This window comes from Micrasema longulum, unplaced genomic scaffold (assembly GCF_059751315.1).
Source record: "Micrasema longulum isolate JH-2025_06_02 unplaced genomic scaffold, ASM5975131v1 h1tg002218l, whole genome shotgun sequence".
NCBI classification, from domain to species: Eukaryota; Metazoa; Arthropoda; class Insecta; order Trichoptera; family Brachycentridae; genus Micrasema; species Micrasema longulum.
Window position 1 is genome coordinate 43,207 of NW_028279380.1, and position 15,615 is coordinate 58,821.

Here is a 15,615-nt window from a genome sequence, read left to right on the forward strand (position 1 = left end):
TCAATGCATTTCATATGGAAAGTATGATAGATACTAATTATTTGAATATATTTGGATTAAAACTTTTGTTGAAATTATGGATAAAATAACGGATTTAAACACCTTCTTTTTTTAATTAATAGAATATACTTTTACTATAATTTTCTCATTTTTAGTGACAAAAAAAATGTGTTCTAATATCACCACTCATTTTTTAAATTATTGATATCTATTGTATTCGTCCAGTAGCCTTTATTTCAATAAAAAATTAAATGTATACCCACACACAGGTCAAGCCTTTGTGGGTTGTTTTTATTTTGTGTTAATGTAATAGTTTTTTCGTGTATTTGTAACTAATGTATACCTATTGTAAATGCAAAAAAGAAATTATAATAAATAAAAAAATACATGTACATCTTGTAGAGCAAAAAATTTCCTTTCGAATGACATATAACCTTTACCATGATGTTTTACTTTTGGTGTTAATTTTTAATTTAAAAAATCGGACACAACTTATGTTAACACCTAATATAATTTTATTTAATAGACAAAATTTGATCGGAATATGCGAATTATGTTTATATAGATGGTTTGGGGACTTATGGCAACAATAACAGAATGAGAACATTTATCCATGACCCGGATTAAATTTAATAAATTTGTAAAAAAATGGTTACTGGGTTTAGGTCGAGAAAAATCGGAAAATTTACTCAAAAAACATTCCTAAATAATAAATTAATATTGTATAACCGTATAGTAAATTAACACGTAGGTAGTAATGTTATTGATTATTTTTTGCATAAAAATGTCTGCCTTAAAACAGGTTGTACCTAGTTAGGCAGACTAGACATGATCCAGAGAAATCTATTACCTTAGTGTGTATGTAGTAGATAAAGTAATTGTTATTTTTGTTGATAAACTATTATTATTATTACTATCCACGAATCTACATAATGTCCCAATTCCACTGTATAAATAAAACAAAATAAATTCTTCATTTATTGTAATTTATGTAAAATAACATAACTGAAACCATTAATAATATAGGTGAAATTCATCTGAAATATTTTACCTATTTTAAAATAACACTACATTGTCCAACACCAGTTGTTTTTATCAACAATATTATTGTAATGGTCAAATCCAGCACTCGTCAACAATGATTCAGAAATACTAAAAACATTACTAATAAAATCATCAGTGTTCAACTTAAGTACACTTCAGTAAATACACATCTAGATATTTTCAGTCAGCTGGCACATTCGATTCTTATTTTATTTACATTTATTGTTTATTTAACACAATTTAACAATGTAAATTTGTAAAAGTGTATCGTGTAAACATTGTCAGTTCTGAGGGAAGCATTGACCTACTAAAAGTGCACTATGGCAAACGTTCATATTAAGAGCTGTAGAGCGTAAGAGCATTTGCGAGTTTTTGCAGTTCATTATAGGTAAATAATATATGTGTGTTGATAATACGTGAACAAACAAAATGACACAGGTCAATATGTCACATATGGTATGCAAGATTTAATAAAGAAAATACACGGAATATTTTAATTTCGTATTCAGATACGTAATAAGGAATTTCAGTGGTTTAAAAAAAAAAAGTGAATTAAATCACCATCATCGCTAAGATTATATAAAGTTTTGTAATTTTGGTGAATTGGCTTGCCGTAAACAGGAAATCTATCACAATACTCTATCATTGGTTGATTCGAAAGAACTTGGGACATTATTCAAAATAGTTCATTTTTATTAATGTTTTCATACATTTTTGAGAAACTTCCATACAATTAAATGTTCTAATTTTTACCGCACTTAAGAACAAATTTCCCGTAACACTGAACTTCGTCATTGTAAGAGCCTATTTTTCTTCCCAGATAGGTACATATGTTTATAATCGATCAGTCAGTTTTCGGTCATTTTGATGTAAAGATTATTACAAAGGGAAAATGACAGTGTCCGCTCACGCCTCGTGGATTGTTCGTGATTTTTTAACAAAAAAAAACCACTCCACATTGATACTGCAGCCACTGTGTTCATCGATCGTGAACCTTATTAAAAATCATTATTTCCAGAAAAGAAGAGCAAGCATGAAGCGAAAAAGTACAGTGAAACAAATACACGTTGACAGTAAGTTGAAGTTGACAGTTGAGAGTTGACAGTTAACAGTCACAGAATGACAGGCGTGGAATGCGCGCGCAGATCTTGGTTAAAATATTTGTTTAAAAATAGAATGTGTTCTAATTTTTCTGAATTTCACCCAAGTTGTGTATTGCACGGCACAATATTCATTGGGTCAAATTTATTTATTAAAACTCCATAAAGAGGTCCTACTCTATATCTTTTATGAATCTCATCCAATAATCCTATTTGATCTTATTTATTTCTGAGTTCATTATTTTCCAAACTGTAATTATAAACGATGTGTAGTACTGTCTCTGCCGCTGATTACAATATGATACATTGTCTCTGTCACTTAAAATTTTTATATTTTTATCTTGTTATTTTGTCTTGTATGCCAATGTCACGGATCTGAATTCTTATGATTTTTTCTTCGTTGTTCGCTACTGAAATTTTTTGTTTATTATGATTACAAACACAAATGTTTTTATATTTTGTTTTTATTGTCATATTTTTAATTCTTTGTTAAAAGCATAAACTAAATAATAATTATTTTTTAATAATTATTTATAGTTAAGTATGATGTAACACAGGGAAAACATTAATGAAAATAAATACCTTGAAGTTATCTATTGAAGATCCTCTGGATGGCAACTTGTGCGGTGGTCCTCCACTCATCCGGTTAATGTTTAGCTGGTTCCGAGAAGGTGACAGGTAAGCTTCATCGTCATCTTGGTCGCTGTGAAGTCAAGCAATATTCCTCAATACTATTATTGGATAAATGTATACTTGTGCATTCAAGAACCTTGTAAGCACAAATAATGACAGGCATGCAAAGGAATATTTTTTTATTTACATCTTCAAATGTAATATTGTATATACAGCTTGCCCACCACATACCGCACACCGAATCTGAGGACATAAGTCTCCTTGGCGGTGCCCACATACACGGAAAATATTGTATATACAGTAAAACCTCGTTTTTACGTTCCTCGGTTTTACACCAAAATTTTTAGGTCCCATTTTTTTCTATACATTCTCATTCAATATTCCCCCAATTAACGTTTTTCATAACCCCCGTTTTACGTCGAAATTTTTCCATAACTCATTCGATCTGTCAAAAGACGAGCCCCGCGCCGCCGCGTGAATGGAGAATAAAATCGGGGTAAATAAAAAAATGTGTACATTATTGTCTCAAACTAAATTCAAAGTAGGTGCAGTGTAATTGACCATTTTGTTTAAGTGTCTAATTTTGACATTTCACTAAATAGTGACATGCAGTTGACGCATGTTTAGAAAAATAAGTCTTTACATCAATAAATTACGATGCAGAATGTTTAAAGAATTGGCAATAGAAATATTATTTGATGTTATATACATAATGTGAAAAGGAGATAGTTTAAACAGTTATCATAAAAGTGTGAAATTGCCGCGATGTAAATGACCATTGTAATTTTGTGGTACCATACTAAAAAAAGTGATACCATATAAATAAATTTTCCCAATATTTAGGGAAAAAATCGTTATATGCATTTTATGCAAATTCAAATTTTTATTTTCGTGTTTTAAAGGTTAAGTACCCTGATTAAATTATTTAAACATGTTTTTTTTTTTTAATTCAATAAAAAAATAACATATTGTAGTATTGCTTGAAAAAATACAAAATATTTTTATTAAATCATTGGTAAATATGAATAATCCCCAATCATGACAGTTCTTACAATTTTTCTGCAGTATATTTAGTATAGTCTTGTACAATAATTATATTTGAATGAAATTTAATTTTTCCCATACATTTTTAATTTCCTCACTTTTAAGTTTTCCTCAGTTTTACACTTTTTTTTGTTGCTCCCTTGAAAAACGTAAAACAGGGGTTACTGTATGACCAGATCAGAACGCTAAATCCGCAATCGTTTTTGTTTACGCATTGTTTTATAAGAACTAACATTGTACGTAACTAAATCACTTAAATTCCTATGAATATTTTGTCAGTCTGCATGTTCAATGTGAACCACATATCTACGCATGCGCTGGCACTACGCGGGTTATGTATTGTCTTCTGCTTCAAACGCATGGTTTACCGCTATCTCGCTTCACCAGGACTGCGATTACAAACGCTATCTTCATCGGTACATATCGAGATAGTCTACTTAACTTTTGTAATATCTCTATCTACCGAGGTATGACAAATTTTGATCTACCGACATGTCGATACGTGTTTTGTGGAAGATAAGACAACTTATAAAAAAAAATTATCATCATCATCATCATCATTGACATCTCAGTGAGCGCACATTCACATTGTGTTTTATATTTGTGTATATTTTGTAATAAATAAATAAAAAATAAACAAAACCTAATCAGATTCCAAATACCAATATTGATATTTGTTTTATTTAAATCATTAATAATTTTTAGTTACCTGGAATAACCGTTATCAATATCTGTTCTTGTGGTGAGTGCAGAGCATGCGCAGTCATCTTCTACAGCAACCGCGGGCTGAATGGCAGCTGAGGGAAGTGGGAGAGATGCATCGTCAGCACCCGACGGAGTAGGCTTGGAAGCAGCTGACAAATCCAGTGCCAGAGATTGCTGATTAGTGCGATGGTCGACCTATGCAATATTCATTAAAGCTGATGGTAAATGTGTATAATTTTTCTTATTCACACAACATTATAATACACACAATTTTACAGTTAATCATTACATATTACAATATTTGAGTTTGTCCAAATGTTTGTAGACAAAAGACTTGATTTCACCTCCTCGGGAGTCGTTAAAATTAACAAATTACAACAGGGATGGACAATACCTTAAAGAAGGGAATATGGAAGTCTAGGCATTTACAGGGCTTATGACCTGTCAATTGCTGGTTTAAGTGGCCACTTTACACACTGTGTAACATTCACCATTTTGCCTATGTTTTAACATCCACATTTCTTCCATTCTTCAATTTGTTGTGAAGAGATTCATTTGACTGAATTATTTCATATACTAGGCAATGCCTGACAACATTTTCCAATTTTTTAAACTTCTTCTTGGACCAGTTGGTTTTATTACAATATTTGAGTTTGTCTAAATGTTTGTAGACAAAAGACTGGATTTCACCCCCTCGGAAGTCATTAAGATTAACAAATTACAACAGGGATGGAGAATACCTTAAAGAAGGGAATATGGAATACATATTAGTTTTGTTTTTTGTGTAAAGTAATCACTTAAACCAGCCAATGACAGATTTAATATTCCCTTCCCTAAAATTTTCTCCATCTCTGTCGTAATATGGTAATATTGTGTTTTTTTAGTTTTACTATTATGTTCAAATATGACCCGGAATTTGCAATTTAAAAGAACCGCACTCAAGATATTGGTAATTTTATTTCTTCTTAAGGTTGGTAAGATTGTCATACATACATGATATTATTTTAGCAAGAGCTGTTATGTAATTTGTTTATGGCAGCAGTGTAAACTAGTCGATCTTTGTTGTGTTCTGCGAATTTTGCTTAATTTTTTTTACAAAGATCAACGCAAATCTGTCGCTGAAAGATATTTTCTATGGACTATACCGCCGTTCATCATTACGGGTGATGGAATGAGGGTGTACGAATATTAATATATCGGCCTATGGGAAGTGCTACGAAGATTGGAAAAAACTTTGGCGTATGTGTATTGCCTTTAATAGTGATTACTTTGAAGGGGATACAATATAAATATAAAATAGGGGCGGCCTCCGTGGTGTAGTGGTCAAGATGCTTGACTCACACTCGGAAGGTTTTGGGTTCGATTCCCGGTGAGAACACTAAAAATAATGTGATTTTTCTCAAGCCTAAGTGTTCTGTGATGTAATTCACCACTGTAATTGGGCCTCCTGGCCTGTTGTGGTGCAAAAAAAAGTACTAAAGTACTAAAATAAATACTGATGAATAATTGAGCCAAAGTTATTTTTTTATACTAATTTTGGGTCATATTTGAACACATCTTATTCTTCCAAGTCCGTCTCCCAATTCTGAGGATTGTGACCACCATGAACACTTTTGATTAGTCTGTTCCACTCTAGTCTGTCCTTAGCCCGATGAACCGACTCATCAAATTTTAGCCCCGTAGCCACCTTTATTTGGTTAGTTCATCAATATGGGATTCTACCGCGGCTTCTCCTACCCTCAACTCGGCTCGACATTATTGCCTTTTCTAGATTGTCTGGCTCATGTCTAGCAATATGTTCAAAGAAAGACAGTATTCTTGTCAAACACACCATTGATAGACGATTTGTAATATGGAGCTCTTCCAGTATCGATGCATTCGTCCTTCTGGCTGTCCAAGGCACACGCAGCAGCCTTCTCCAACACCACATCTCGAATGCATCGATCCTCTTTCTCTCGTAGGCACGTATTGTCCACGTTTCAGCCCCACATAGGAAAACGGAGAATACCAGGGCTTTTATCAACCGCTTTTTTGTGCTTATTGATATACTACGATCTCGTCAAATCTTCTCCAAACGGTTCATTGCTTCTTTGGCCATTTGAATCCTGCGACCAATCTCAGGTCTGCAACTGCCGTTGTTGGAGATAAGCGAGCCGAGGTACGCATAAAATACCGTATTTTGCGAATGATAAGACGCACCCCAAAATTTATCTATCAAATTTTAGGAAAAAAAATTGTTTTGGGCGATAAGACGCATCGGACCATAAGACACACCCCAATTTTTGGTTGAAATTTAAGAGTAAAAAAGTGCATCTTACAAAAAATATGGTACACATAAGTTTTGCAGTTTAGGAGATGAGGAAGTTCAGATTAATCTAGCCTGAAAATACTCTGCTGGAGAGGAGTTTTTTAAATGGGGGTATGAGTTGGAATTAGGAATGGTAGTTTCCACTTACGAACCCTCAAATATGATATCAGAAGCAACTTACGTCTTTACTCATCAGCCTTTCCAGTTGCCTTTTCTTGGCCTCTAGTTCAGCTTTGAGAGCCAGCTGCCTCCTCTCCACGGGCCCATTCCTGGGGGGATACCCGACGGCAGTGTGACCACTCGTACTGTTGGTACGCTTCTTGTCCTCTGACTTAATGGAGGATCCACTTGATGTACATATATCTAGAAACAAACGCCAATGTGTCTTTTACTCTGGTCTATATTTTATACGCATGTGAGAAAATCAAAGATTGGTATTCAGATAAACAAAATGTTACACAATTACAAGCAATTATACATATCATCATAGCCCCCTATTAGCAACCGATGGTACACTGCATTAGTATATCAATGACCGGGTCTCTCGGTCATTTATTTTATTAGATACAAGAAGATAAGATGGTCAAGCTTCAGGTGCCAGTCCAGGATCAATGAAATATTGCAGACCTCTTGCATTGTAGGCGCTAACCATTATTTAAATTTAATTTAATACTTAAATACTTAAAATAAAAAAATAAAAAGTCATGTTTTAAAATTTAAATCACAGATTTTTATTAAATATAAATATTTGCCTTCTTATGATTTATCCAAATATTTCAATTTTGGGGCCATTTTAAATGAGTTGTAAATAACTTACTTTAAAATAAATTAAATAAAAAAAAATGGGAATCAAGTTGGGGTAGAGTGGAGTTCGAACCTTGGACCTCTGACCCGTGAATCCGCAACACTAGGCACGAAACCACAACCCGATTCGATTATTTTTAAACTAACAACACATATTTTCTAGTAGACTGTATTTTAGGGGAGAAGAGTCATATATTAGGAGTGAAGTATCACAACTTTAGAATTATATTACAAATCCGTAAAATAAAATAAATCTGAAACCTCTGTTGGTGACGGCGTGCTTCAAACGACGCCTTTCTTCGGTCAACCCTTGGGCTGCTTGCTTTAGTTCATGGGTCAGCTGTTGTATGGCAGCCAGTCCAGACCCCATACTGTCCCCTGGAAGGTGATATTTACTGTTAATTCATGCAAGAACAAAATTGTATTGCATTAGCAAAATTCAAAATGGAATTGCTGTTTTACGTTGTGTAACAATGAAACATTGATGAGGAAGTTCGATATGACATTTTTTTTTTGTAAAGAATGTTTTTTTGGGTATAATAGTAATACAATTTAATTATACGGCAAAATTCCTGTAAAATGAAGAAAAAAAAATTAACACATTTGAGGAATTTATTCAAACGGGCATTTACACTTGACAAATCAATTTGTGAACGATGACAACATATTGAGCCATGATCGCAAAAACATTAATATTTGGTCTTCCTAATTATTAAGGAATGAGAAACAAATCTTGTTTCGATTATTCATTTCATTGATATCGATATAATAATTAGTCAAAACAGAGTTTGATTCTCAAAGTGTATTAATTGAGAGGAAAGGTGTTCTAGTGTAAAATATTATCTTTGTAGGTTACAATGTTTTGGCAATCATGGCTCATCTACTGTGTTCAGTTTTAAACTACATATTTCCCTATTTTATTATTAGTATGTCCAAGGTAACAAAGTAAGTATTGTACTAAACAACTCCATTAAACTCTTGTTGAATATTTTATGTAATGTATTTATTTAAAAATATGTACAATTTTCTTTTAAACAACTAGTTATTCCTTAACTTTACCAATACATAATATTATATTTACAGTAAAACCCCTGTTTTACGTTTTTCAAGGGAGCAGCAAAAAAAGTGTTAAACTGAGGAAAATGCTGAAGTGAGGAAATGAAAAACTGCAGAAAAATTGTAAAAACAGTTATAACTTAAGATTATTCATATTAACCTATGATTTCATTTTAAAAAAAAACATGTTTCGATAATTGTATGTAGGTACTTTTTAAAAAAGGTATCACTTTTTTTAGTATGGCACCACATAATTTCAACTGTCATTTACATCGCGGCAAAACTGTTTCACACTTTTATGATATCTGATAACTGTTTAAACAATCTTCTTTCCAAATTATGTCTATAACTTCAAATAATATTTCTTTTACTAAATTACATCCTAATTTATTGATGTAAAGACTTTATTCTTCCTAAACATACGTCAACTGCATGTCACTATTTAGTAAAATGTCAAAATTAGACACTTAAATAAAATGGTCAATTACACTGAACCTACTTTGAATTTAGTTTGAGAAAACAATTTACACATTTTTTTATTTAGCTAGATTTTATTCACCATTTTGGGCAAACGCGCAGGCGCGTGGCTCGGCGTCTTTTGACAGATCGAAAGAGTTTTGAAAAATTTTCAACGTAAAACCGGAGTTATGAAAAACGTTAATTGGGAGAATATTTGAATGAGAATGTATGGAAAAAAATGGGACCTAAATATTTTGGCGTAAAAAGCGGGAAAACGTAAAATTGAGGAACGTAAAAACGAGGTTTTACTGTATATAATATTTTTTATTTTTACTAATTCACTCTTTCTGATGACACTATAGCAACTTATTTGGATGTTAGGAACAAAAATCATCCCCATTTCCAGCAATGACTCTTATCTTTTTCGGCAACTCATTAAACATCTTTAGTCCTTTACGGTACAAATTTTAGAGGGGGTTTTGTATTATGTGTGTGTTATGAATATAATGATTTTACCTGCAGGATGGTGATTTTGTTCACTAACATTAGTGCACTTATTAGAGCCCGAGGATATACAGTTTTGTAGTCTGGATAGACCGAGAGGAGTATTTTGGTTCTTAGAGTTGGCACCGCTATTCTGTGACGCGGCCTGTCCGTCCTTCATTAATTTGGATGAAGAATTCGAGTCAGTTCTGCATAGAGGTACATTATTCACAGATGATTCGGAAACTCTGGAAAATACGATTAGGTTTTATCGAATATACTTTTAAATAATAAATAAATAGAGATTTTTTCTCTAATACATAGGCTGACAAATACACACAACATTAAAAAAACAGCATACATAGTAAGAAAGAAAAAAACCCTAATAGGCATAGACTAAGCGTGGGTATATGTGTAATTATTAGTTAAAATTATTATGGTTTAAATAATTACACTTCCCTTTTTTTATATTTATCCCTATCACTACATCTAAGACAAATTTATTTATGAAATCATTTTTATAATGTTTTTCTTAACATTAAATATGGTTGAATGTGTAAAACTAGAATAGCCCGAAAGAAGATTACATCAAATCATAGAATATTACAATTGTGAATTTTTATTTTATTTTAGAAATTATGGTAAAAGAACTATATGAAGCCTCTTGAAATCAATAAAGACAAAACAAAATTTTCAAAATAGTCCTACATCTAGCAACATATGTACTGGAAATAAATTTATTGGTGCTATTGATAAATACATTTACCTCGGGCACAAAATCAAATAGGAAAAACTAAATCAAACTGTAAAACTGCCTAGACCAATAGGGTTAAGTTGGTCTGCTTGAAACAAGGAAATCCAAAATAATCTGGAGGCCAAATTATACAACTCTTGTGCTCTGCCGATGACAACATACGGTCTTAAAACCACGTCACTCACTGCCAGAAGTGTCCACAAAATTAAGTGCACTCAGCGGTTTATTTAAAGACAAATGATAGGAATCTCTTTAGGAGACCGAATAAGGAAATAAGACGCCGTACAAAGGTGACCAATATTGCAGAGAGTGGAAAGACAAATATGGCAGTAGGCTGGTCATGTGGCGAGACGAGAAGTTGACAGGTGGACTCCCAGAATACTAAATTGGAGACCCTACAAAAATAAAAGGAAAGTGGGGAGACCACAGAGGAGATGGACTGAAGACATTGTTGAACCGTGAGGCATGGGTGGAGGCCTATATCCATCAGTGGAGAGAAACGGGCTGATAAGAAGTATTTTTATATATAAAAGTTAAATGATTTTGACAATCATTAACTAATAAAACATACATACATATTTTAATTTTTACATACAGATAGTTAAAATTACCTGTTCCGATTCCTATTCTGGTTTTCTTGCTGTAACGGTGGGTGGGTATTTTCAAAAATATTTTCATCTTCAAAAGTGGAATTCATTCTAAAGTTGTTTTGTATGGAATCAACAGTCCTAAGCATACCTGAAAAATTAAATGAACCTTTATAAACAACAACTGGCCAATTATTAATCTTCGATGTTTCCATTTGAAAAGTGGTACATAACATTATAAATATATATTCTGTAATCTTACAAACAATGACTTATATTTGACAAACAGGAATGGAGAATCTTTCAAAAACGAATAAAGAATTCTAGACATTTTAAAACTTATGACACATCATGTCATAATATTCACTATTTGCCAGTGTGTAAAGTAATAACAAAACCAGCTTATGTTCATGTTATGTGAAGTTTCAATCAACTCCCCTCTCCTCCGCCGTTCTTCCAAGGATGCAAGTCCTAGTGCTTTTAATTACCGTGGTAAGGCATCCTTTTGAGTAATTTGGGGATTTTTGTAGCACATCTTTTGACTTTTTCCAATAGCTCGATGTCTTTAGTAAAATAGGGACTCCATACTTGATATCCATATTCCAATAAAGGTTTTACATAGGTCTTGCATATTTTAAGATATACCTCTGGAGTAATATTTTGGAATGAATTTTTAATCAAATAAATTATTGACTTGGCTTTCTTGGCAAAGATGTGACGTGAGCTTCCCATTTTAAATCCATTAATGATTATGCCGAGATCTTTTTGACACTTAACGGGTTTGAGCTGGACACCCAAAATATAAGACGTTTAATCATCAGTGTGGTCATATATGAAGCAAAGTGTAGTCGCATATAAAAAAAAAAAATCTCAAAATTTCTTTCTTCTCTACCCCCGTAAGAAGATTTATTATTAAAGCACCCCCGAACACCTACTGACTTACGCTGTATTCCAAGGAATATACATCTTTGAAATATGCGTTATTAAAAAAATGTGTTTTATTTCTTTTCTGTCAACAATTTCTTCATTCAAATGACTGAGATAGACGATATTTTGCATGGTGAAAAATATTTAATCATAATCTCAAATATAGAAAAAACGACATACGTTGTACTCAAATTATGTCAATGATATTTAATAAAAACATACACAAAATTAATAGAAACATAAATTAACACCGTGTGTAAAGTAAGAATGCACTCACTCTTTAGTCTCTCTAGTTCCACTTTCATGACATTGACAGCGGCAACTTTATTCCTGATGGTGGCTTCCACAGAGCCCCCCTCGTCCTCGCTAGCCGCTCCCTCAGAGCCGCCCCAGGCACCCCCCGCCTCCACACTCGGGGGGCACGATACCGCATCAGCAAGGGACGACGTCGCTGCATGCAAGTTTTGTATCTTGGCCACCTGCAATGTCTACAACTAGTTAATGTCTTATAACAATATGTTGATGATGTAGGTTTTCATTACATTCTGTACCACAGATATGGCATGCATGGCAGCATCTTAAGATGCCTACAGACATTCCCAACATTTGACGATCATCAAACTGCAACAAATGTTGCAAGTTGCTACCAGATATAGATAATTTTTAACAATCTACAAATAACGACTGTCAAATGTTTCGAGTTGTTCAAAGATATCCTTAATTTTTGACGATCATCATTTGTCGTCGACACGTAGCTACCAGACATTTGACGATTGTGGTAACATACGTGGTGAAATTCCATGATAACATATATTTATAAGAGAAATAAGTTAATTAATTAGTTTTGTCATTTAACAATAGAAAATTTCCCAATGGAATGCTATCTTTTTTGTGATAAAAAGTACCCTGTATCGATTGCCGGCCCTCCAACTATCGCTATGCATAAAAAATCGGAGATCCTTTATTTTATGTAGATGTAGCATCGTTATTCTGTTATTATTGATTAATTTTTCCAATAAGAATTTTCCCGAGAGTGTGATATTTTTTTTTCGGGGTGAAAAATAGGCTATTTCACTTCTCATCTCTCCGGCTATCCCTATGCAAAAAAATCACTTCGAACGGTCCGTTGCATCGCGACGAAAACAAAAACCAACAGACAGACACACTTTAGTATTTATAATATTAGTATGGATGTTTCTTTAAAAAACAAATTTATAAAAAAAAATCACTAGTCTAATGATCCTCATCTAGAGCGAAAGTACGCATTGGTGAATAAATTGAAAAGATTGTTTTATTATTTTGTTTTTAAATAAATTTGTTTATTGTACATAGTACAAGTGAAATAAAATCGTCTCTTGCTAAACTTATGTTAAATACTTTTCGTCTTATTATTATATAAAATCACTGAGCCACATATTTAAAATAAGGATAGGTACATATATAGATTTATTTTAACTTAATGTACCTGGCTCTCGAGATGATGCCTTCTCATCTGCAAATCTCGGAGCATATCTATTTCAGCCTGGTCCGAGGGTATGGCTGCTATGGCCGCTCCAGGGGGCTCTCGGACGGTGGACAGTGGCTCTCGTTCACGGGAACTGGAGGCCCGCTTGCGAGCCCCTTGATTGTTCCAGTTATACTGAAATGTCAATATAAAACGGCAATATTAGGCTCCAAATTGATAATAAAAGAAAACAAAATATGAACTAAAAATAATTTTATCTAAAAAAAAAATATATAAAAAAAAAAAAATTATGTATCCTGGATGAGGAATTCATTAACCATGTGTTATTTGGACGCCCCATTCTGGACGCCTACCCCCTTCATTTTGAATTAAATCAAACTCTTACTTTAAATTCATCCCATGCTCTTTCAGCATTATCTCCAGATGTTCTTTGTCATTTTTTGATGTTTATTATTCTGAATGATATTATAGCAATATGGCACAAATCATCCTTACGAGGACGGATTACCAAAAAAAATAATAAGAAAAAACTATATCCACTTAGATCTGGGCCTGTATAACAACGGGAAGCTAACATTTATCTTCAATTTTATCTCCAAAGTAAAATTAAGTTTTTTGTATGAAAAATGGAATATGTGTAGAATTTTTTTTTCTAAACATGTTCACTTACAGGTTACTGACGAAGATACTTTGAATTTTAGACACATTTTGGTACATAAATATCGATTTTACCGTATGGACAGTCGAAGTGTTACCTTCCGATTGTAATTGTTCACCTGGGCTGGTATTCTAAATGCGGCCGTATTATGTATTTTGTATGTAAATACGCGAGAAAAACTCATTTTCTCGTGCCGCAAGAGTGGTTCAGAATAACACCTCAGGGAAGACCTTGATCATAAGAAAATCATTATTTTGCTTTATGAATCATAGGGGTATTAAAATTTAAATAGGAATAAAACCAGTAAAAAATATAAAAACAACAATATTTTTACTATTAAATTAAAAATACAATTTAAATGACAAATTAAAATAAATTATGATTAATTTTTACTAGTGATGTTAACTTAATTTTTAAAAATCTATATTTTTAAATGTGCAATTCATTGTGATAAAATTACCAATTCACACAATTACCTTGTTTTTATTATACTGTTGTATAATTTATGTTTAAAAAATCTTTCTGAACATAAAAATGTAGCAGAACTGGATGCTATTTTAAATTATTTGCATTCGAGGATTTTGTCAGGAAAAATAACGGCACGCTATGTGGTGCTTTTATAGTTGAATATTTAAACACACTAATGAGTTGCCAGCATGAAAATATATTTATTGTGTTAATTAAAAACCAGAAGTCTGCATATTCTGCGTACCCAGGGACGCTAGGGGTATAGGTAGATAGGTAGATACTGATCATAACTTACGTTATTATTATGTTGGCTTCCCTCCGTCATGTGAGGTAGGGTGGTGGCGACCCCAATCTGGTTGCTGCCGTAAACCCTCCCAGCCCCGTGGTACACGGGGTGGGAGGAGGGCGGGGGGGCAGAGTCCTGCATGTCCCCCGATGAGCCCCCGGCGTGTTCCATATGCCCATTCCTAGCGAGGTTCATCTCTGCCAACTGCTCCTTCGCTTCAGCCTAAAATAAACGAACATGAATGATTCCGCATAAAACAACATCCGGGGTGGCATTCTGAAATCTATATAGCGCATAGAGAACGCTTTTTTAGTGCGTATTTACATACCAAATACACACTAACAAAGCAAAGAATACCAGCCCTGGAGGCTGTTTTAGATGTCTCGGATGATGAACGGTTTTATATTTATGTAGGAAGAATTGAGTTTTCTTGAAACAGTTTGCACTATGATAAATGAAATAAAACACTTTTCATAGTGCCTATATGAATTACAGTTTTGTAGTCACATTAAAATACCAATTTACATATATATATTAAATATGTAAACATTTACATTCTTAGGATTTAACATATTTTTATTTAGTAGCCATTTCCAACGAGATTCAAATAATAACTGTGCTAGAAAACGCAAAACAAATTGTGTTAAACAGTGGGTAAAAATCTTGGACCTCTGATCAGCGACATTACTATGAAAAATACCTACAACCGTGATTCTAAAATATAATTCTGTACTTTACTGACAATAGGGTTCCTGGACTTATATTTTGATATTTAATTACTCAGGTACAAAACAGAACAGATGTAAACCGAGCATCTCAAATAAAATAAACACT

At 33.0% G+C, this 15,615-nt stretch overlaps 1 protein-coding gene and 1 long non-coding RNA gene across 9 annotated transcripts in view; one reads left to right on the forward strand and one right to left on the reverse strand.

The window, feature by feature from the left end:
* cmb (combover) overlaps positions 1–15,615 on the reverse strand; it is a 39,300-nt gene that overhangs the window by 13,660 nt on the left and 10,025 nt on the right. For 5 of the 8 annotated variants that reach the window (XM_088239664.1, XM_088239662.1, XM_088239660.1 and 2 more), the window contains 9 exons: positions 14,791–15,003; positions 13,370–13,543; positions 12,182–12,392; positions 11,002–11,128; positions 9,670–9,884; positions 7,900–8,016; positions 7,016–7,197; positions 4,531–4,721; positions 2,727–2,847 (listed from right to left, as the gene is read on the reverse strand). In XM_088239664.1, the coding sequence (XP_088095790.1) occupies positions 2,727–2,847; positions 4,531–4,721; positions 7,016–7,197; positions 7,900–8,016; positions 9,670–9,884; positions 11,002–11,128; positions 12,182–12,392; positions 13,370–13,543; positions 14,791–15,003 (1,551 nt within the window). The remainder of the gene's footprint in view (positions 1–2,726; positions 2,848–4,530; positions 4,722–7,015; positions 7,198–7,899; positions 8,017–9,669; positions 9,885–11,001; positions 11,129–12,181; positions 12,393–13,369; positions 13,544–14,790; positions 15,004–15,615) is intronic. The other 3 variants (XM_088239666.1, XM_088239665.1, XM_088239661.1) reach the window with 1 other exon arrangement.
* LOC148272718 (uncharacterized) lies at positions 4,619–11,161 on the forward strand. Its single transcript, XR_015824791.1, has 2 exons — positions 4,619–4,747; positions 10,270–11,161. It is a non-coding gene; the product is annotated as an uncharacterized LOC148272718 (long non-coding RNA).